This window comes from Nicotiana sylvestris, chromosome 5 (genome assembly GCF_000393655.2).
Source record: "Nicotiana sylvestris chromosome 5, ASM39365v2, whole genome shotgun sequence".
NCBI lineage: Eukaryota > Viridiplantae > Streptophyta > Magnoliopsida > Solanales > Solanaceae > Nicotiana > Nicotiana sylvestris.
The window spans coordinates 43,604,285-43,627,233 of record NC_091061.1 but is presented as its reverse complement, the minus strand read 5'-3'; the positions used below and the strand labels follow the sequence as shown (position 1 = coordinate 43,627,233).

The following is a 22,949-nucleotide window of genomic DNA, read 5'->3' as shown; positions in this document are numbered from 1 at the left end:
TTCCATTGTTTTGAACTAACTAAATGATATTCGGGATGCAAAGAGGTAACAAAAACTGTAATATTCATTGAAATCTTTATCGAGTAACTTAGTAGTTTTGCTTTCTGGTAAGACAAATATAATTAAAACAAGGATAGCTTAAGCATATTATGCAGCAATAGGCTTGAAGACAACCGTGGAATGTTTTGCAATGTGCAAGCTAAACTGCCCTCCTCTTTCACTTGTATCAACCTTTTCCACACCTGGTGGACCCTGCATTTCAAAATTTGACACCAGTTTGGCTATGACAAGCCCCAGAATTGGCAGTGCAAGGATGATTCCGGGGCAGCTCCGCCTCCCCATACCGAATGGTAAGTACCTGAAATCTACCTTGCCACCAGCAACAGCTGCCTCTGTGCTACTATCCTCCTCAAGAAACCTCTCGGGCCGGAATTCATTTGGGTTTTTCCACCAAGCAGGGTTGTTAGCCAGCCACCACGCATTCACAACCACCTTAGTTTCTTTAGGAATAGTGTAACCACCTAACTTTGCTTCTTCAAGGTTCATATGGGGTACAAGTAAAGGTATTGGTGTGTGGAGTCTTAATGTTTCATTTACTGTTGCTAGCAAGTAAGGCAGCTCATGGAGGTTTGATTCTGTGACTGATCTGCCTTTGAGGACTGTTGAGATTTCATCCCTAATCTTCTGTTGAACAATGGGATGATTTACAAGTTCAGCTATGGCCCATTCCATGGACCATAGAGTTGTTTCAATTGCTGCAACATTGATATTCTCCACAATATAGAGTACATTTTGCTCATTTATTTCTCCTTTCATTTCGGCATCTATAATGTGATCAATAGCACAGCTTATCTTATGCTTTTCTCCATTTTCATCCATTATTTTCCTGTTCTCAAAAATATTTGAAGAAAATGTTAAACATGAATAGTCACTACTGCAATAATTAAAATAAAGCATAATTATTAGGGAAAAATGGATTACCTTCTTTTCTCTACAAAATAATTGTTGAAGAATGCAAGTCTCCTTGTTTGTAAGTCTTTACACTTGTTAAGGTACCCTCTCAAGAATGGTCTAAGTAAAGGGATAAAATCACCATAATTGTAGTCAAAGCTCTGAGCTAATCTGCTTCTCTCTGAATTAAACTTTGTTGCCTCAATGAACAAAGGATCATTTTGGGACTCAAATTTGGCATCAAACATCATTCGATACATGATGTTATACAGCATCAGCTGCAATCGTTTCCTAATCACAATTCCCTCATATTTCACTTTTTCATTCTTCTTCAAGTCATTAACAACTAAGTCCATCTCATTCTCCCACATATCACTATATTGGTGCACCACTTTGTTAGTGAAAAATGGAAGCGTCATAATACGCCTCATTTTTTGCCAATGGTCACCATAAATGGTGAACACCATGTCTTGTCCATTACCAGTAAATATGTCGAAGACAACGTTACGTGGACGGGACCCAAACTCGACCCCTTGTGTGTGTAGAACTTGGTTAGCTAGCTCTGGGTTTGATACCACAGCTAGGTTTTTTGAACCAAGTTTGAGTAAAAATATAGGACCGTAGGTTTGTGACATGGTGGCAAGGAGTTGATGGTTCAAGTCATTGCCAACTTGAAGCCAATTACCAAATATTGGGACTGCTGTTGGACCAGGTGGGAGGTTGTTTTGGGGCTTAACATAGAGGAAGTTGATTATAAGGGGAAGTAAAGGGACAATAAGTGACATGTACTTAAGAGGGAAAGGCATAGATAGGTAGGAGGACAGTAACTTGGCAAATGAAAGAAATGCAAGTGTAAAGAGAATGCAAAAGATGGTCTTGTTGAGAAGTTTGGCCATGTTTTTCATTAGCTAGAGGTGAATATTAAGAAAAATGGACACAAGGGATTGGAATGAGAAGGGACGTATATATGAGTAATAACATGGATGGGGTGGGGGGTAGGAAAGTTGGTGTCCAATGGTTTTGGGTACCAATCCATGGGCACGTCGAAAATCTAGGTAGGAGAATGTAAGTTTATCAATTAGGTCAAACATATGGTTGGTGAAGCAAATTTACCTATATTTAAACATTCTTCCTATGTAATCTATGCAATAAAAAGTGAAAGAATCCAATTTGTCTTTAATTAATTTCATTTTAAGGGTTTCCACATTTCAAGACGGTTGCCACCAATATAACAAGAAGAGTCTAACTGATGGTGAAACAATATTTATATAATTAAGTCATTTTAAACGTTAATAAATAACATGTTAAAATGATGACTAACATGCAATCATAAGTTAAAATTAGTTGATAGCACAAAATCTATTTTTATTGTCAATGTATACTACTTAAATCGTAATAAAAGAATTAACCTTTCTTTTCTTTGGTTAAGTTCCATGATTATTAAAAACCACTCCTTTTGGTTATCAGTTGAATTTTAAAACCTCTAAGTATCACAACGTATCTACTTGCCTAATTCGGTTCATTTATACTATATATTCACAAAAATATGTGAGATTGATATTGACTCTTTGTAATACAACTTTTTGTATATCCAATTATTCAGAAAAAGTAATATTGGGTAATTATATCTTCTTTTTTGCTCTTATCTATTATATGAACCTTTTGGTATGGGGAGTATAGATTCGTGCAAATTCTCCTTGTGCTGGAGATATGATTTGATTTTGTGGTTCAATTAAACGTTATGTTAATTAGTTATATCGTATTTTATATGAAAAATTATTAAAAGATAAATCAATACATAAATTACATTAGATCTTTATAGAGTTATTTTCTTCTATTCAAATTATAAGTGATAGTATGAGATCATTTCCTCTTTTTGGTACTATCAAAGATGGACCGATTAAATGTAAAAATGGCGTGGAATGACCATTTACTGAGCAACTTTCTAATATTTAGTCGTCTTTTGAGATGTCATTGAAAAATAGTTACTTTTTAATGTGACATTTTAGACCAAAATACACTTAAGTAAAACACAACAAAATTGATACTTATATTTAAGTACATTCCGTGGCATTTCAAATTTGCTATCTCCAAAAAATAAGAAAAGTGACTATATGGGAAGTGGGGAGATTCATATATATTTAACATATGATAGGTCTCTTATGAGAATCTCAAACTTTAATTTTAGGGATCTTTACACAAATAATCGACCAAATTTACTGTTTACTTTTTTAGACGGTATACATAAATTATACCCTAATTTTATATGGTTAAATACATATTATACATGAATTAAACATATATTATAAATTTGTAAAGTATTTTTTATTTAATCGGTTGGATGAGTGGCTATCTGTTTAATTCTTCTTATTTTTTAATAGTTCAATTCTTTGGGTTCACAAAGTAGACGCCGCACCTCTTGCATTCAAATTTCAAGATAGTTGCCTTATTACCACTTTCTTTTTTCAGCTTGTTTGGATGGTTGTTACATGTCGTTTCATAATGTATCATATCGTATTGTATTGTATTGTTTGATGAATAAAACGTTTGAATAAATTGTGCCATTTGCCGTCGTTTCATGATGTCATGCACTAACAATATAAAGAATAAGATATGAAGTAGAATTATTATATAAAAAAGTAGGGTAAAAGATAAAATATCATTATTTTATAATAAGAAAGGGTAAGATGAGAGAAAAAAATAAAGTTACGACGCTATCATATCAAATCCGCCGTTACACTTTTCATCATTACATAACGACTGATTTAATGATATAGTACAATAAAATTTAAATAAATATTATATTTAAAATAACAATACCACACATACAATACGTAACGACCATATTGATACTTTGGAGTTCGTTTGAATTGTTGTACCAAAACTTGGTGGAAACTTCAAATTATACAGCTAAACTTTAAATGCCTTGTACATATTGGCTATTCTTTAAAAATATGACCCTAAAAAGCGGCTATTCGTGCACTCCGGGAAATGCAACCCCGATTTTAGTTTAGCGGGCATGAGCACTGTGCGGCAGAGCTAGTAAGGACTCAGCAAGGGCGGCTCCGTAAAATTGGTGGCCTAAAGCCAAACTTTAATAAGAGGCCTTATACATTTTTTATTAGTACGTATACACACATATATACAAAAAAGATTAATCTTGCCATTTTTTTCATACTTGCTGTTTATAGCATATGTTCTTAAAATGACAGTCTTTAACTTCACATAGTAATATAATTATTTATATTAGAAAAGGAAAATTTAAATAAATGAGATATTAGACATGTATTTGCAATATGTTACCTTTGATATTGTTGTAGAAAATATATTTACTAATATGAAGATTTAAGTAGTTTAATTCAAAGTTTTAAAAATACTTTTGCTGTTTAAGAGTAGACACCTTTCTTACCTTTTTACAATTTTTTTGTACTTTATTATTTTTTCTACAAACATTAATATTGTCTAATTTGAAATAAAGTTATAAAATTCATTATTAAAAATTCTGGGGACGTAAATCAAGGCTTTACTAGTCTCATACTAGAGCCACATATCCGCCCCTGACATTCTCAATAAAATTTATAGAGTCTCACTTAAAATAAGACAACAATGACAAGAGCATTAAAGGCAGCGAGTTTGTCATTCAGTTACCAAATGTGAATGAAGCTGGTTGAACAGTACGTTTATAGTGGGGCAGTAATCTGTAAATAATTGTTGATTGTCAATGAGGAGCGGCTCAACAAAACTGGTGGCCTAAACCAAAATATATTAAAAAGACCGCGAAACGTCTTTTATAAAATTCATATAATACTGAGATACAAAAAAAACCTACATGACTTTGATATAGTGGTGGGTGCACAACTCATGATGTATGAGTTAGGCACGCGTCATATGGTATTGAATTTTCCCCTTAAGTGAAAATGGTAAATGGTGAGCCCATTATTCATCATATTTTGAACCTTGCGACATTTGCCTCGGGGATTTCTTAGTTAAAAAAGTGAGACACAAAAGAACTTGCTTTCTGGTATGTGGTTCAATCAAATGTGACCAAAAGAAATAGTTATAGTTAATTTAGAGAATTGGAGTTGAACTTAGAACGTAAAATCGTAATAACCATGAAAAAAACTATACATAAAGAAAGAAAAATAAAATTGATGAGAAGGTAAATATATTATTTAATTTAGTGGGAATTTTTTTTCCAATTAACTCACTCAATCTTACGTCTACCAAATATTAAAAATTATTAAAATTTGAAATCTTTTATTAATAATTATATAAATATAAAATTATGGAGTATATATATATTATATAATAATATAATAGAACTTTTTATTTTGGGGGCCTTAATTATTTGGGTTGCCTTGCCCTAGAGCCGCCCTTGATAGTCAGCTATGGCAGTTGGGTTAGTTGTGTCCACAGCCTTCGCATCGGCAACTCCAAAACCAAGTACCTTTTGGTATCAGTCTTCTGCAGAAAAGGTACAATTTTCACTACTATCCATCTTGGCTAGAAAATTCTAGAAAATGAGATACCCTTCACTTTATAGAAGCAAAATAGTCTAGACACCTTTGGTTTAAGTAAACAAGGAAAGTTTTAATTTTGTAGTTTACCCATCCGAATCAGCGTATTCATGATCTAATTTTGAACCTTTATGTTATCCCAATTTACGTGACATACTTTACTTTTTTTGTGTTTTTTATATTTAGAAACAATTTAACTTTAAACTTAGAAACAATTTTAGAGATATTTATAGCCACACGTCTAGGACTTATTTGTTAAAATTGTAATGTTTTTTTTCCACAAATTCTATGTTCGTGTAAGAAATACTGAGTCTATGTTGCATCCGTCCCTGACTCTAATAACCCCTTAGATATGATCAATAGTTTCATAATGTTGCCCTTACACGGAAGTTGTATGCTGTGCTGATTGCAGAGACCGTGGCGCAAGAAACAGGGAGGAAATATTAATCAACATGGTACTTTTGCAGATTGTGCTTCACAGATACTGGGCTTAACTAGGAAAAAATTGCCTTTTCCGGCTGAAAGGCTTTTCCTTGATATGAAATCTGAAGGTTTTATACCTGATAACTCTACCTTGTCAGCACTGATGCTATGCTATGCCAGTAATGGTTTATTTGTCAAAGCATTAGCTGTTTGGGATGAAATTTTAATCAGTTCATTTCTGCCAGATGTTCGTGTAATTGTAAAACTGATTGATATCTGTGGCTGCAATGGATATATAGATGTCGCTGTTAGAATATTGCATCAAATTAAGTTGAAAAATTCCGACCTGCTTCCTGATATTTATGCTCGGGTTATCTCTCGTTTTGGAATGAAAGGACAGCTTGAATTGATGGAAATTATGTTGAAACAGATGGTTTCCATGGGATTCCCTGTTGATTCTGCTACCGGAAATGCTTATGTTATATACTACAGCAATTTTGGTACGCTGAGTGAAATGGAAGTTGCATATGGCCGTCTTAAGATGTCAAGTATTCTTATAGAGGAAGAAGCGATCAGGTCGATCTCCTTGGCTTATCTCAAGAAAGAGAAGTTTTATAGTTTAGGTCAGTTTGTAAGAGATGTGGGCCTTTGTCGGAGAAATGTGGGAAATCTCCTATGGAACCTGTTACTTCTTTCTTATGCTGCCAACTTCAAAATGAAAAGTTTGCAGAGAGAATTTGTGAGAATGGTAGAAAGTGGATTTTTTCCTGATCTTACTACTTTCAATATTAGAGCTTTGGCGTTTTCAAAAATGTCATTGTTTTGGGATCTGCATGTAACACTTGAACATATGAAGCATGAGAAGGTAGTTCCCGATCTTGTGACTTACGGTTCTGTTGTTGATGCATACTTGGATAGGAGTCTGGGACGAAATTTGGATTTTGCTTTACAGAAATTGAATACATATGATTGTGTTACAATAGCAACAGAACCCCTTGTGTTTGAGGCCATGGGGAAAGGGGATTTCCACTTGAGCTCAGAGGCACGTTTGGAGTTCAGTAAGAAAAAGAATTGGACATATGAGGAGCTTATCACAATCTATCTCAAGAAATGCGTTCGCCGTAATCAAATATTTTGGAACTACTGATGATGAATAGCATGATCTGGAAGTTCTGCGCAATTACATTGTGCACAGTTATTTGAACAAGTAAGCATGCTCATCCTTGCTTACCGAATGCTAATTTAACTTCACGAATGTGAATAAGTAACTTCTGATATGTGAGACATTAATATCCACCTCAGACATGTTGCGAAGTATGCCATAATATGTGAAACAGATACAGTTTATTAAACATGATTTGATCCTAACAAGATTGGAATATTTTATTCTATATATCTGTCTCTCTCTCTCTCTCTCTCTCTCTAGTTCTTCAGATACTCTGGTACAAGTGTTTTATCGGCCACTGGCTGCAGCTCCCCGTTCACTGATTTTATCAGAAAGGATATAACTGAAAGCTGCTGTTTACAATTCTTTCTTTTTCTTTTTTCTCTTTTTCTTTAGATCGTCATTTGTGCTTTTTCTTTGCCACATTCTTGTCCAGCTCATTTCAGTTAGTTCACCTGAGTGGCACAGTTTAGTTGCTTGGTTACTGTTCTCTGTTCTAATGTTTGCTTAAACTCTTTGTTCTTGCTGTTGCGTTTTGCCCGTGGTGCAGCAGATACCGAAGCTAACAGAAAATCAAATGGACACTAAAGATTAGTAACCTGAAAGAAGACAAACTCCAGCAGGTATGTGGAAGGGCAGTTCTGTGACATATATATATGGACACAAAATCTGCCTTAGTGTATTAGGTGGACTTACACCTGAGTATTAGTAACACCTAAAAAGTGAATACATGGAAGAAGGAGATATGGTGCTTTAAGCATTATCAAAAGGAGATATGATGTCTTAAGTCTTATTTTAAGAACGGTCATGTCCATTTCTGTCCTGGAATTTTACAAAAGATGCGGTATGCATCAACAATATGGAAGTAAAGAATACTTCTTTCAATGAAGTGTCTTTAAGTGCATTCATTATCCTTGGAGAAAAAGAGTAATTCTCTCTGCAAAAGAAAGATATTATACCTTGATATACCAACAACAATTATGCGTCAATACTAATCTAGTTGGGGTCAGCAATATTATTCTTCACTATCTATATCGTGCTCAATTTAAACTGATATCAATCTAGTATTTGAAAAGAGGGTAAAAAGAATTTTTGGGAAGGGCGGGTTGTGTATGTGTGTGTGTGTGCGTGTTTGGGGGGGGGGGTGGAGGAGAGTAAAATATCAGAGTTGGTGGATAAACAAATCTTGGATTTCCGAAGAATTCTTGGGTGTCCTTCGGAAGTTTCGAGGAGAGGACAATATAACTCTCTTATGAGATGCAACAAAGATGGTGTGAAGCTAGCAGTGGAAGACATTTTGAGGTTGAAACCATAAAAGATGAGGGAGTTAATGAATTTGGAATGCTCTATCAATTATGATTCACTTAGGAAATATTTAGAGTGGGAGGAGGCAAGAGATACTTGAGGAGAGTGTAGAGAGTCTTATGAACTTTAAGATAATTTCATGCAATGTGAGAGGGGTAAATGACCTGAGCAGTGGGGCCATCACCTAGGTGGAATTGAGGGGATAGGCAACAGGGCAGTAATGTATACAAGAAATAAAACGGGAGAAGTTACCCGCATAAGATATCAGGTGCATGTGGAGAAGGAGATACGTGAGAAAAGAAATGATTCCAACTGAGAGCTGGCTAAATTTTGGTGTTATGGGACGGGGGGAAGCTGGAATAGGGGGATAGGAAAAAGAGGAATTTCTCCACTACAGTAGTCTTTATAAGTATAGGCAGCATATTCGAGAGGCTTTGTGGGAGTCTATGGGCCAATGAATGAGTGGTCAAAATAGAGTTTAGAGAAGAAAATATCTGAGTTGTCAGAAGGGTATGTACCATGAGTTATAGGTGGAATTTCAATATGATAAGGTTTGCGAAGCAAAGTGAGATGTCAGACATTCTTTATGGTAATGGAGGAATTCTTGGATTTTATCAATTGTCACCAACTTGTTAACCTGCCAAATTTACTTGGTCCGAGCTAATGAGGACAGGAAATCCCTATTCCTTAATTTTTATAGTGCTTCTCATACCACATGACCTTTCTTATATTGGATCTTAACGGAAAAGAACTTTAACTAAAGCTAACGGAAACATGGTGTCAGAAGTCTGTCAATATTTATGAACATAGTTTAGTTAAAGCATCATTTTCTTTTTGCAGAAATAAATAACAACTGGAAGCTGGATGAAACCAGCCGTCTTTAGCTATATCCTAGAAGATGAACTAAATTAAAGAAATCACTTGTGGCATCTTTGGTGTCAACATCATCTTGCCAATATCTTGCTTCTTCCAGCCTCTTTGAATTTTGAATATTCTTGTTATCCACTTGATGTTGCATCTGATGAAAAGGGATTGGTTGAGCGGCTTTTACTGCTATCATATCCTGAAATTACCTGCAAAAAATCATGACTTGTTATGTGTTTGAAGGTTTCTTCTTCAGGGTGGGTATGCCAATCAACATCGCTAACATTCTTCCGCCTGTAGCATTTTCATGCTATTTTCTTGAAGTTGAAACTGTTTTTAATTTGTTAAAAGATTTGATAACTTTATCAAAAAAGATGTTCTTATATTAAAAAAGATGTTCTTATTACTCTTAGCCTTCTAGTTCACTTACTTGAGAGCTAGATCGACTTTCACTAGATGGAGTTTTTGGGCTGCTTCCAAAAGGCATTTGTGGCATTGCTTCTTCAGCGAGTAAACGTAACCTGTTAAGTTCAGGCAACACAACAGTGCCAAGGTCTGGTCGATCTTTACGCCTGAGTTCGGCACACTTGAGTGCTAACTTGGCAAACGTCAAAGCCTCTTCAACAGGCCAGTCAGGAACTACCGGATCAAGCATCTCAGCAAAAGTGCCTTTCTCAATTGCCCTCTCAACATGGTGGGTCAAACCCATTGGAGGTCTGGCTGTAATTATTTGCAGAAGCATTATTCCAAATGAGTATATATCAGATTTTGTTCCCAACATCCCAGTTTGTTGATATTCAGGGTCTATGTAACAAAATGTTCCCGCTGTTGATGTCATTCGATACTGTGTCACGGAGTCAGCTACAGAAGGGGGTACAAGCCTAGCTAAACCAACATCACTGATCTTGCTTACATAATTGCGGTCAAGCAAAATGTTGCCAGGTTTCAGATCCCGGTGCACTAGAGGTTCTGGCTTGGTCTGGTGAAGAAAAAGGAGGCTAGTACCTACCTCTGCAGCTATACGGAATCTTAGTTGCCAAGGAAGAACTGGAGTGTTTCCTCTTCGGAAGAGGCGATCATCTAAGCTCCCATTGGCCATGTACTCATAAACTAGGCAGCCAAATTCAGGGCAGGCTCCAAGTAGAAGAACCATATTTGGATGCCTTATGCAGCTTAGAACTTCAACCTGCATCAGAGCAAATGAAAAGGAGCATGAGAAAATCTAACCTTTTTGGGACTACAGTATGACTGATTGGATTTTGTTGGTATTGCTTTTCTTGGGGGGAGGGTGGTGGTGGTGGTGTGGCGTGGTCAATATTGTATTATATGCAAGTAGAGAGACTCTGTAGTTCCTAATTCTCACATTTTGTTTGTTGAGCTCTGAGTAGTTTGGTCGAAGAAAGACACACATTTAATAAGATGCTTAGTGGTCGTGAACCATGATGCTAGAATTCTACAGCACGACATTTATATCCTATTTTCTGCAAGATAAACAGCTCACATATGTTCCCTAATTGTGTTCACACAGTTACTTTCTTTTACCAAAGGAAGGATTCTTCTATTCACATACCTCTTGCTGAAACTGTGACCTTCCTTGAGCTGCGTCAGGACGAAGAACCTTAATTGCAACCTGCGTGTGATCCAAGTAACACTTATATACCGGCCCGTATCCACCTTCCCCAATTTTACGAGATGCTGCAAAGTTTTCCGTTGCTGCTTCAATCTCCTCTATTGTATACTTACGGTAGCGGCAATCACTTTGTGCAAGGGCATCTAATACCTTCTTCTTCTCTTCAGCTTCTTTTAGTGCCCTCCTTTCTGCAGTGATTCTTCTCTGTGCCTCCCGTTCGGCTATCCTCTGTGCCTCTTCTGCAGCTTCAAGGGCTGCCTTGCACTTAGCTTTTTCTTTCTCTGCAATAGCCAGTGCTGCTTCCTCGGCTAATCGTGCCTCTTCTAATCTTTGTTCTTCTTCTACTTTCCAGCGGTGAAGTTCCAATGCCTGCATGAATAAACTTAGGCTAGATTCCAGTATGCAAGAGAGGTACTTTCCAACATATTCTGGTACACTAATGTACTATACTTTGATACAAAGTACCATTTTGGTGTGACATCAGAATTTTTCACCACCTCAAATTAATACCTTATGCTTTGCTGAAAGTGCTTCCTTGCATGCTGTGCTGTACATGTCCATGGTCTGCTTGAGCTCCTGCTTGAGTCTTCTCATCTCTGCTTCAATGTCTTCCTACATTAGAGAAATGTTTATCATGAATCTTCTGTATTTGGTGGTTATAGTTGTAAAAGAAACCTTTCGCTCTCACAGCTTTAGTGAAACATAGGAAAGCTTAAATAACAAAACCACCATAAGAAAAGAAAGTGATGAAATGCATTTTCTAGTAGCATGAGGAGGATAACTTCCAGCAAAAGACTTTTGACCAAGATGAGTTAAAGTTATAAAACTGATTTTGTGCTTGGTTAAAATTTTTAAAGTTTGTTGCACCATATTTATTTTCCTATATTTTTCTTGGCGTTATTTTGTTAAACTTAGATTGCTTGTGTGATAATTGTATCTAGTGTGTCTTCACAGATTTTGCAGATATTACTGTAACTTGGGACATACCAGGTTGTTGGTTGATCCATTGGCACTGTCGAAAGAATTTGATGAAAAGGCATTAACTTCAGATAACCTGGTTGCTGAGAATGATGATCCAAAGCTTAATCTGCTATCTGTTTCTGAGCTGTTTGAAAGTCGAGGAGCAGAAAATCTATTATCTGTGTCTGAGCTGTTTGAAAGCCGAGGGGGAAGACCCAAATCGTAACTATCAGAGGAGATTGGAAATGTACGATCTGAGCTTGGACGATTAGAGCTCACAAATGATATGTCAGATTCTGCCACTGAGAGGTCTCCATATGATCTGTTTACAGGTTTACCTCTGTTGAATGGGGACCTGTTGAAAGAGAGACATAAAAGTTGAGTTGTTCTATGCTAATCAACCCTTTCGAGTAGTAAATTTTGCAGTTCCTCTTATATACTGCATAAAGTATTGTCCCTTTCTTGATTGTCTGAAAAACTTACTTGATGAAATCTGAATCTTCAGTTGAACTTCGTGGTGCGTACGGTGACCTATCAGCCATACTTCCTGTTGAAATAGGACAGGTTAAACCTCTTTTAACAATATTATTGTTTTATTGACAGAAATTAATGCAATACACTAGGGGAAAGCAGACCTCTTGAGTCGTTGCTTGGTGCATAACGTGCCTCAATGAAGCCAAGCTTAGCACCAAGAGAGGAGCTGGTCTGATTCTGCAGCAGGGAAGGGGGTGGATTGGGGACAGGAGCAGATGCATTACGTATTGATAGAACTTTGCCTTTGGCGATCACATAAACTGTACAAAAGCCAGGTGCAGTTTTGGAGACAGAGCTTGGAACGTCCATCGTCTTGAATCTTCTGAGTCTAAGTGTTGTAAGTAGCCAGATATGGAATAGTGCAATATTTGTGAATACTACAGCTTATTGGGAACAATAAAAAGTACCTGCTAACGAAACCATTCCTTGATGCAGCTCCCATCACCAGATTCTCTGTGATATTGGCTGCTACATAGTCACTTATGGAGTTTGCTATGTCTATGCCTTCAATTACAACTTCATTGACGTGGATCTACGACAAAGGGAGAAACACTGATTCAGAAAATGGAAGTACGTTTGCAAGAATGCGATGAAGAATGAGTAAGAAATAGCAGACACTTACATTCTTGCGGTTGCAGAAGCAACGAAAGGGTAAGAACAATTCCTTTGCTTGACTATCAGGATCACTCCTATATACTCTGGGAGTTCCGTCATTAACATCTGAAAAATAAACGTTGTTCCAGGTACATAAAAAATGCTTTGAACGTATCCATATTTTCTTTTCTTTGGAGGTAGTGGATAGAATGGAATGCACGGTTGAAGCCTGTGGCGGATGTAGGTTTTGAGCAAGGTTCAACTAAACCCAGTATTTCGATATACAACATAGATATATATGTAAAAAATCAGTGAAGTTTTAACAAATATTAGATTATGAGTTCAATAAGTTCTGTGCTTAGAACTTTAAAAATTGAAACTATCAAGTTTAAATCTCGGATCCGTCATTTTTTAAGCCAAGACAGAGACCTCTTATCAACTAAAAATACTTCATGGCATTTTCTATGGAGAAATGTACTTCCATTTTGAAGTTGCTGTTCCAATATTTGGGAAGAATTGAATCTGGGTTACATTTCATGGCAACTCACTCATTGGGTTGTTCTGTAGACAAGGATATAATGAAAGATTTCATCCAAAAACAGAAATAGGATACTCCTTCCATTCCCGTTCCTTTATATATAACAATATTTCCTTGTTAGTTCGTTCTATAAATGAATGATACTTTATATGTATTTGAAAACACTTTAACTTTAAACTTCTTATTTTACTTTTAATGTTGTGCTTTTGTCACATACATCTCTTAGCATCAGGGGCGGCTCAATGGAGTCGGTGGCCTAAAGCTAAGTTTTAATAAGAGGATTAAGCTTATTTAATAAAACATTTTGTATGCATTTTTGTTTGAAGTTTATTCTTTTAGATTTTTAAGATAAAAAGTTGTCAATATTTTTATAATCAATTTCTTAGGATATTTCTTTTTCATTAGACAATGTAACCAATTCATTTAACCAATCAAAAATTTTATTAAATAAAATTTTTATATACATTTCATGTTTAATTTTAATTAGCTAAGCGTATCTATAGAGGCTCTTATAGGATAAAAATATTGTAGAAAGAGTTGAAACAAAATTGATTCAAGTAATTGGAGAAGAAGCAAGTAACTACTAATTTAATTATCTATTTTTTCATCATAATTACCTCAACCATAAAATATTCAACTATGTGATTAATGATAGGATCAATTTGTTGGGGCCTAAAGCTTATGCTTTTGGGGGTTAAGTCGGCACTGCTTGCTATATTTAGAATGACTAGTTCCAAAGGTTTTTCATTCTTTTGTTATTTGCCCGTCAATTACACTACATAAATTAAGATAGAGGGAGTACCATTTAACAGAAGAGAGAATTCATGAAAAATTTAAAATGGACGAGAAAAGATCTGAATGGATTGCCCCGATAAATAAATGCCAAATTGGAGCTAGAATTATAACCTCATTAACTATTTGGCTTTCAAGAACAATGTGAATATGATTAAACTCAGAAAGGAGGAGAACAAAAGCACAAAATTAACAATATGATTAAAATTGCTCGACATTTGAAGAGAAACAATATGCAATTAGCTGTGCATGGTTTGCATGTGAGTACGTGCAAACATAGAAGAACCCTACATCCCCTTCAAACTATAGCTAGCACAGGAAATGGAATTAACCTTATTAAACTAACAAATATTCTGTGCATACTTTTGGATAGCATCAATTATGCATCAACCAAAAAGAACGCAATTAATCTTCTCCTCAACCCCACAAAATTAAGGAGAAAAGCTTTAGAAAAACAACATTATCTCCTGAAAATAAATAAGATTTTCATAAAGGTAAAAAAGAGGCAGAAGAAAATAAAAAAGAAACCTGCATTAGGAAGGGAATTAGAAGGTCTGAGTCTAACATGGAGAAGAGTAACAGTTTTGCCTTTGCCAAGAAGATTATCAACTGCCCATTTTAACGCATGTTGGCTTCCTTTATCTTTGTCTATTGCTACAACTGTTGCCTTTTCTTCCCCCTTTTTCTCTCCACTACTGCTCTTTTGGCTCATCATCATAATATAATCTCTTCAACTAATTAATTCAAAAAAATCAATTCTTGTTGTTTCTCTCTTTTTTTCCCTTTCCTTTCTTCAAGATATATATAGGGGGGCCCCTTTTGAGGTCCCACGTTCCTTTATGATTTTCCTTTGTTTAGTTTTTTTCTTTCTCCTCCTTTTCTCTTCTTTGAGAGAATCAATATCTTTTAAAATTTGTTGTTGAAATCTTTGTCTCTCTCTCTCTATTTACTTTTTATATAAATGCAATATATACACACATAAACATCTAAATGTATATATCTATTTCTTTTGGAGGCTCTAGCAGATTTACCCATTTATCAAGCTCGACCAGAAATTTGTTTCATCTGTTGTTAACTATATATATTTATTTTAGATTCTGAGTTCTGGGGTTATCTTTAAAGATTGACTTGAGAAAACGTGGTAAAAAATCTATTGAGAGGGAATGGGTTTTTTTTTTCTTCTAAAGAAAAAGAATGAGAATTAGTTTGCGGTATTCGTCGATAAGTTTATAGATGGGATTTTGTTTTCCAAGTTAAAAGGTTCAATAGCATAGAACATAAAATACGTGAGAATTTACAAGACCAGAAGTGTTACTATTATATGTCATATAGTTCACTAAAGAATTTAAGGTTAAATTACAAATCATTCCTATATCTCTTTTATTTATTTACGTATTTATTTATTTATATACTAATTTTATTACTATCCACTGACTCATGAGATCACACATAAAAATTATATCATCACACCTTTGCAGTTTGCTAATAGTCTTGGTAAAATCTTCAAGCCAATTGGCATGACCATCCATTTGCAATTTGAGTTTCTTCAATATTAATGCTAACATGTGCCGATTACTTGGAAAGAGTAAAGTATTTATTATAGACTCTCGAAGTGTAAAATTTTAAACTCTCCTAAATATTGTGTCTGCATAATATGTGACAAAAGGATAATAAATTAATTTGGAAAAACCAAGGCTAGCTTAGGAGGGCAGGTAAGGGCGGTGTTTGTACGGGGAAGATAAGGATTTAAAGATTGTGCTGTGAAACAATTATTATAAATTACTACTCCAAAGGAAGATAGTATTTTAATTTACTGTTGAATTTTTCTTTCCTTTTTTAAAAATTTAACCAAGAAAAAAAAGAAAAAGAAAAAAGGAGTTTCTGATTACCGAAGTATTATTGCCGTGAATATGGTAGAGTGCATTTAGCATGGAGGAAAATTGGTTTACTCATTGAGAAAAGGGAGACTTACCTTTTTGTATTGCAACTTTAGTTGGAATATTCTGTACAAATATATGTATTATGGGTTTCATCTGACAGGAAAAGAATTGTACCAATGTGTTTTTGCCGGACGATAAAAAATCTTGCTCTGGGTATAGATAATGCTGCGGAAGTTCAATACAAGCAATTCAGTTTCCTTTTAACTTGCCTAGTTAATCAAAATGCATCAATTCAATGAATACATGACACATGTCTTCAATTATATATCACTCTTAGCACTAAATCATACTTCATACGCATTCTCACCTTAATTTATATATGACCTAGCTTTAATAAATTAGTATGGTTTGATGTATCCGATCGATCACGAGGTCGGTTGGTAGATACAATAGTCTTGGTCATGGTTCGCTGCTTGTTTTCCATCATCACTACTTGCGATACAAAGAAATAGCCTTTCATAAGCGGCAGCCATTTTTGTAGCAGTAAATAACTTCAAACCTCTCCCTAGCAACTCTCCCTTTCTGCTGCAGAATTTCTTTTCCGTCCTCCCAAACCTCATACAACGCTTTCTTTAGTTCCCCAACTGTTGGTGCAAATGTATACCCCATCTCTTTGCTAACAATGATAGAACCAGTAAAGCTTGCCAGTTTTGTCGCCATCACGGGCTTACCAACTAGGTTTGCTTCCAACGGGACCTGATCCAAACCTTGAGCTCTTAAAGTCGGGTGGACAAATACATCTATTGCATTATAGAAGCCTGCCAGTCGTTCTCTTTCTAATGGTCCCAAAACCATCAAATTTGATCCCAGCTCTTTGTTTCGATCACCCCATGGACCATTTCCAGCAATTAGAACAATGACACTGTCTCTGAACGTTGAGTTCTCCTTGAAAATTTGTTTCAAGGCTTCAAACATTAAAGGGTGTCCTTTATCTTTAACCAACCTCCCAGCTAACCCTAGGATTATGGACGACCTCGATTTATCTGCTCTGATACCAAGTTTTAACCTAAAATCATTGCCCATTGAAATGTCAGGCTTGAATATCTCTTCGTTGACACCATTTAGAATGATAAGCACGCGTTCTTCTGGGATCATATAGATCCTCTTAAGTACATCTCCTACATGATCACTTGTGGCAACATGGTGAGCATAATATTGAAAAAACTTTACCTCTTCAACAACCTTCATCATTTTACCAACAAATGCGGATGATTGTGAATCTTCAGGATTTCGTACGAGTTCCTGTATGATATCAGAATGTATGGTCTCATAAGCAATTCCATGCCAGCTAACTGCAAGATTTTTCAAGTTATTTGGTCTAGTAAGCCTGAGCCATACACTCTCCGTATGAATCACATCAAACGGCCTTGATGCAGTTGCGCTCTCTCTTAGAAATTGCTTCCAAGCAACAATTTGGTCCATAGATCCAGAAGCCATAGGTCTCGAGAAGTGAAAATGGAGATTGCTCATATTAAAGGATGATGATGAGCTGGTGGAAGATGAAGACGATATTGTGAAGATATGAATCTCGTGGCCACGTTTGGCTAAGGCGAGATAGAGTGTTAGTGCATGTCGTTCCATTCCTCCTGCCTGATTTTTTTCTGGCCATTTCTTGACAAAGAGAGCAACTTTAAGGAGTCTTTGAGGTGGTTTTGATGAGTAGACAAGATTGTTCCAAGCATTTGGGTAGTTAAGGAGATTAATTGGTACGTTTTGTTGGTTCATTTGGACATGGTTATGTACTGTCTTCTGGACATGATGACAATAGCCATAGCCAATGAAATAAGACCAGTAGAGGGGAGGAATGGATGATACGGCAGAGAGAAAAACAAGAATGCAGCTAGAAGATCGGAAACTGCTCGAAAAAGTGGTTTGATGGTTTCCCATTGACAGTTTAATATCAAGAAGAAGAAGATGGAGTACTAAAGGATATATAATCTTGGTGTATAGTAGAAAGCAAGAAGAAATTAAAGTACCTTCTATAGATCAAGCATGATTTCCGAAATGAGAATTATTTTTTTATTAAGTTTATATATCTTTGTTTTAGATCTAACACGGAGTTGCACATGATTATGAGTTAGTTCAAAATGTGTACTAAATTAATACTCGCAGATATCTAGAAATACTCTATTTAAGTTGACCATATTGATTAATGGATTTTGACCTCCGCAGATTTCTCCATATATATAGGGAGGTGTGCATTCCTCAATGTGTAATGTTTCTTCTCTTTGATAAAATACTATATGCATTATGCTCTTAGAATTTGGGTTAGGTGGTTTTGCTAAGAAAATTGAAAGACAAAAGATAAAAAAAAAAAAAAAGGCACAAAAATTTCTCTACTCACTTTTTGTTAGTTTGTCTTTTTCTTTTTAGTTTTTACTCTCTACGTATTTATTTTATATGACAATATTTGATCCGACAAATTAAGGAGAAGTTTTATTTAGAGCTTGTAATTTAAAACAAGTCTTAATCAAACATTCGTATGGCTATACACCATCTTATTGAGAGGTAAATGAAAAATTTAAAGTTAAAAGTGTTTTTAAATATGAAAATGTGTCATTAGTTTTGAGAGAAAAAAAAGTGTGCTATATAAAATGGATATCGAGAATATTATTTTGTTTAGCATATTTGCAATTTAGTTTTATTTATCCTTCTTATCAACTACAAGGCAAAAACTACTTGAATAAATTAAACAAATGCGATAGGAATAAATTCATATTCGTCGAACGATGTAGTATATCATTATTAAAAGAAGCAAGAAGAAAGTACGGGTCCAAAACTTTTTTGATATTTTTTTTTGGACAAAAAATACTTTTCTACTGCTTAAAAAAAAGTTACATAAATGAGTAAAACGCAGTACTATACTGCGAACTACTTTAACGGAAATTAGTCCGTTAAAGTAAAACGCAGTACCATACTGCGTTTTACTTTAATTTTTTTTTTGTAATTCGCAGTATAACATTGCGTTTTATACGAAAATCTGGGCCCAACTATTTTATTAAAGTTGTTCGCAGTATTATACTGCGTTTTACTTAAAACACAGTATAATACTGCGAACAACTTTAATAAAATAAACCCCCTTCTTCTTCCTTGGACCACTGAACCGACGCCCCCTCTTTTAAAAATTCCGATTCTGCTGGTCCCCCCTCCCCCACCCCGCGACAAACTTAAAAAAAAATAAAATTTCGGCCCACCCGTCACCTAAAGAGCAAGGAGTGTAGGTCCCACATACAAGACAAACTTTGGATTCCTTCTTTCGGGTGCAAAAATTCGATTTCAATCAAATTCAAAAAACTTAAATCAAGGTATTTCGATTTTGTTTATGTCGAAACTCGTATAGTACATGCATATTTGTATTGTTTAATGTGTTTCCATGTTAATTTGTGTTATGTTTGTGTTTAAATTTGTATCTTATTTATACCCGGATTGATTTATTAGCTTTGGTACAAAAAATTGTTAAAATTTGATAAATTATTTGTATTGTTAAAAAATTAATATTATTTATTTTGTTTGTTGTTCATATTTGTATTTTATGTTAGTTGTTTTTATATGTAATATTAACCTTTTAACGTAGTAAAATAAATAACCTTTTAGCATAGTAAAATATAGAGTCTTTTAGTGTTGTAAAATATAGAGCCTTTTACGTAGTAAAATGTAGAGCCTTTTAGCGTAGAGTCTATGTAGTTTAAGTATGTAGTAATTATTTAATTTATTAAGCTAACACACACAATTCTAAAAATGTTGAAATTAACACGCATAATAATTAAGGATAACTCGGTGCTACCGGGCCTCAAATATCGAGCCTGGAACCCATACATAATTATTCAGTCCAATTTTAAACATAATTAATTATTTAATTTATTAAGCTAACACACACAATTCTAAAAATGTTGAAATTAACACGCATAATAATTAAGGATAACTCGGTGCTACCGGGCCTCAAATATCAAGCCTGAAACCCATACATAATTATTCAGTCCAATTTTAAACATAATTAATTACTTAATTTATTAAGCTAATACACACCATTCTAAAAATGTTGAAATTAACACGCATAATATTTAAGGATAACTCGGTGCTACCGGGCCTCAAATATCGAGCCTGGAACCCATACATAATTATTCAGTCCAATTTTAAACATATTTAATTATTTAATTTATTAAGCTAACACACACAATTCTAAAAATGTTGAAATTAACACGCATAATAATTAAGGATAACTCAGTGCTACCGGGCCTCAAATATCGAGCCTGGAACCCATACATAATTATTCAGTCCAATTTTAAACATAATTAATTATTTAATTTATTAAGCTAACACACACAATTCTAAAAATGTTGAAATTAACACGCATAATAATTAAGGATAACTCGGTGCTACCGGGCCTCAAATATCGAGACTGGAACCCATACATAATTAATCAGTCCAATTTTAAACATAATTAATTATTTAATTTATTAAGCTAACACACACAATTCTAAAAATGTTGAAATTAACACGCATAATAATTAAGGATAACTCGATGCTACCGGGCCTCAAATATCGAGCCTGGAACCCATACATAATTAATCAGTCCAATTTTAAACATAATTAATTATTTAATTTATTAAGCTAACACACACAATTCTAAAAATATTGAAATTATAGTAGACGACATGGACTTTCCTCCGCCTGCACATCCCGGACCTGCCGAAGATCAACTACTAGTGTTGCAGGGCAACCGTAGGTCCTCCTTTGTATGGGAGGGACAACTATTGATGCAGCCTCTCCGCCCCAGGAGACCTGACGATTTGTGGGAGTTCATCGGGGAGCATCCTTTCCATGCCCGCGTAGTCGCGCGCCTACAGGCTACGTGCTTCTATACGATTTTTGAGCTTGGACGGATGCAACTTGATTGGTCTCTCATCACGGCCTTGGTAGAGCGGTGGCGACCGAAGATGCACACTTTTCACTTGCCCACTGGAGAGGCCACCATCACGCTGGAGGATGTTCAGGTTTTGTACGGGCTGCGCGTAGATGGACGGGCCGTAGCACTGCCCCAGTACATTAGATCCATGACGCGTGCACAATTTTTGGATATGATGATGCATTTTACTGGTTATAGACCTCAGGGTGACGCTGGGGGCAGTCGCGTTGCTTTGTCAGCCATCAGAGATCATATGGCATTTTTGCACCCAGACATTACCGGCGAGACGGGGGATCTCCATATTGAGAGGTACACGCGGTTGGCGCTGCTCCTGCTTTTCGGGTGTGTCTTGTTCCCGAACACTTCGGGGAGTAAAGTGAGTATGCGCTTTCTCCATCATCTTCAGGAGTTGGATGGTTTACCCCAGTACAGTTGGGGTGCTGCTGTTCTCGCATACCTGTATAAGAGCATGTGCCGGGCGAGCATGGGCCTAGCGGTGGACATATGTGGTTTTCTGCCCCTCCTACAGGTGACAATATTTTCGAATACTCTGTTCATTTCTCCGAATTCTATATGGTCGAAATGACTCATAAATTTTACATCAACCTTTTATCTTAGGTTTGGGCTTGGCAGCGGATCATGCCGTTGCAGCCACCTCTACCAGCACTTGCGCCTGGTGAGGCTTATCCGTTTCTCCCTCTAGCTTCTAGGTGGATTCTCCGGATTGGGAACTACCGAGGGACCGATGCTCATCATAATCTCCCCCTTATCAGGGATGTGCTAGATATACTGGTGGATGGACAGGTAGATATGTACCTACACTTACTTGTTTTAAATTGAGTTGTGTTGCGCATACTCACTTTTATGTTATTATTTGGCAGTTCATCTGGACGCCATACAGCGACGAGTTGGTAGCTCAACTGCCCTTTTATTGCTCAGTCGATCGAATGCTTTGGAGCACCTCCGTCCCGATGATCTTCTTCGATATGGTTGAGTATCATGCCACAGAGCGTGTGCTTCGCCAATTTAACCGTCCCCAGCCTATACCTAGGGATCCTGGATGGGTGGCTATACACTATCAGCGGGATGACCGTGCCAGGATGGACGATATATATATGGAATGGCTAGAGCTGCAGGTCCTTATTTGGGAGGAGCACCGAGTTGACCGTATTCCGCCAGCACCTACATTTACCTAGGAGGCCACTATTCATATGTATGCGTCATGGTACCGCCGTCACACCTGACTGATTATCGGGAACCCCATTCAAGTACTTGGCGAGCGCTACAGACCATACGCCGGGAGACACGAGGCACTGGTATGCTTTTTGGCTTATTAATATCGTATAATTGTGATATAGCGTTATTTAATTAATGTTTTAAATATTTCACAGGTTATTGGCCATCATCACCTCTACCAGTTGGGACAGGAGATACAGCAGCATACCGACATCCCTGCAGTCGTTGACTATGGCCGGCGGGTGGCACAGTTGGCTCGTCGGACCCTGTTTCAGGCGAGAGATGCCGCGAGGTTGGACCACGAGGCTCAGTATGCGGTGCCAGAGGACTACCATTGGGGTAGGGGTGTCCCACGAGGCAGGGGTAGGTCACGAGGGAGGGGTGCCCCACGAGGTAGGGGTACCCCACGGGGTCGCGGGGGACGGTGAGGAGGTGGTCCCCATCAAGAGGGCGTTGAGGCACCTATCGACCCACCTATTGAGGGACATGATGAGGACTTTGGAGTTTTGGTGCTTGGAGATGATTAGCCGGGTTATATACCTCGGGAAGATGAGCCTTCTAGCAGCATGCCTTTGTACAGCCTTCAGCTATCTC

General features: G+C 36.4%; 3 protein-coding genes and 1 pseudogene across 8 annotated transcripts; 1 reads left to right on the top strand and 3 right to left on the bottom strand.

The window, feature by feature from the left end:
* Positions 1-46: 46 nt before the first annotated feature.
* On the bottom strand, positions 47-1,889 carry LOC104228366 (cytochrome P450 CYP73A100-like). The gene is made up of 2 exons (XM_009780821.2): positions 982-1,889; positions 47-886 (listed from the first exon to the last, which is right to left on the bottom strand). Exons 1-2 carry the CDS (start codon positions 1,854-1,856, stop codon positions 148-150), a joined length of 1,614 nt encoding a protein of 537 aa, XP_009779123.1. The 5' UTR covers positions 1,857-1,889; the 3' UTR covers positions 47-147.
* Positions 1,890-5,280: 3,391 nt separating this feature from the next.
* Positions 5,281-13,486, top strand: LOC104228324 (pentatricopeptide repeat-containing protein At3g42630). Of its 6 annotated transcripts, none has more exons than XM_070174364.1 (6): positions 5,281-5,426; positions 5,881-7,098; positions 11,810-12,192; positions 12,419-12,686; positions 12,785-13,000; positions 13,093-13,486. In XM_070174364.1, exons 1-2 carry the CDS (start codon positions 5,340-5,342, stop codon positions 7,036-7,038), a joined length of 1,245 nt encoding a protein of 414 aa, XP_070030465.1. In that variant the 5' UTR covers positions 5,281-5,339; the 3' UTR covers positions 7,039-7,098; positions 11,810-12,192; positions 12,419-12,686; positions 12,785-13,000; positions 13,093-13,486. The 6 variants fall into 6 exon arrangements, with proteins under 6 accessions (XP_070030465.1, XP_070030464.1, XP_009779075.1 ...); XM_070174363.1 differs by having other exon boundaries at positions 11,810-12,332; XM_009780773.2 differs by adding an exon at positions 7,610-7,679 and having other exon boundaries at positions 11,810-12,686.
* On the bottom strand, positions 9,099-15,216 carry LOC104228350 (U-box domain-containing protein 35-like). The gene is made up of 10 exons (XM_070146127.1): positions 14,802-15,216; positions 12,909-13,069; positions 12,757-12,878; positions 12,451-12,668; positions 12,299-12,386; positions 11,843-12,170; positions 11,366-11,467; positions 10,796-11,224; positions 9,656-10,411; positions 9,099-9,434 (listed from the first exon to the last, which is right to left on the bottom strand). The coding sequence occupies exons 1-10, from the start codon at positions 14,989-14,991 to the stop codon at positions 9,360-9,362; spliced, it is 2,469 nt and encodes an 822-aa protein (XP_070002228.1). The 5' UTR covers positions 14,992-15,216; the 3' UTR covers positions 9,099-9,359.
* A 1,064-nt stretch (positions 15,217-16,280) lies between these two features.
* Positions 16,281-18,357, bottom strand: LOC104228319 (uncharacterized; annotated as a pseudogene).
* Positions 18,358-22,949: the final 4,592 nt, after the last annotated feature.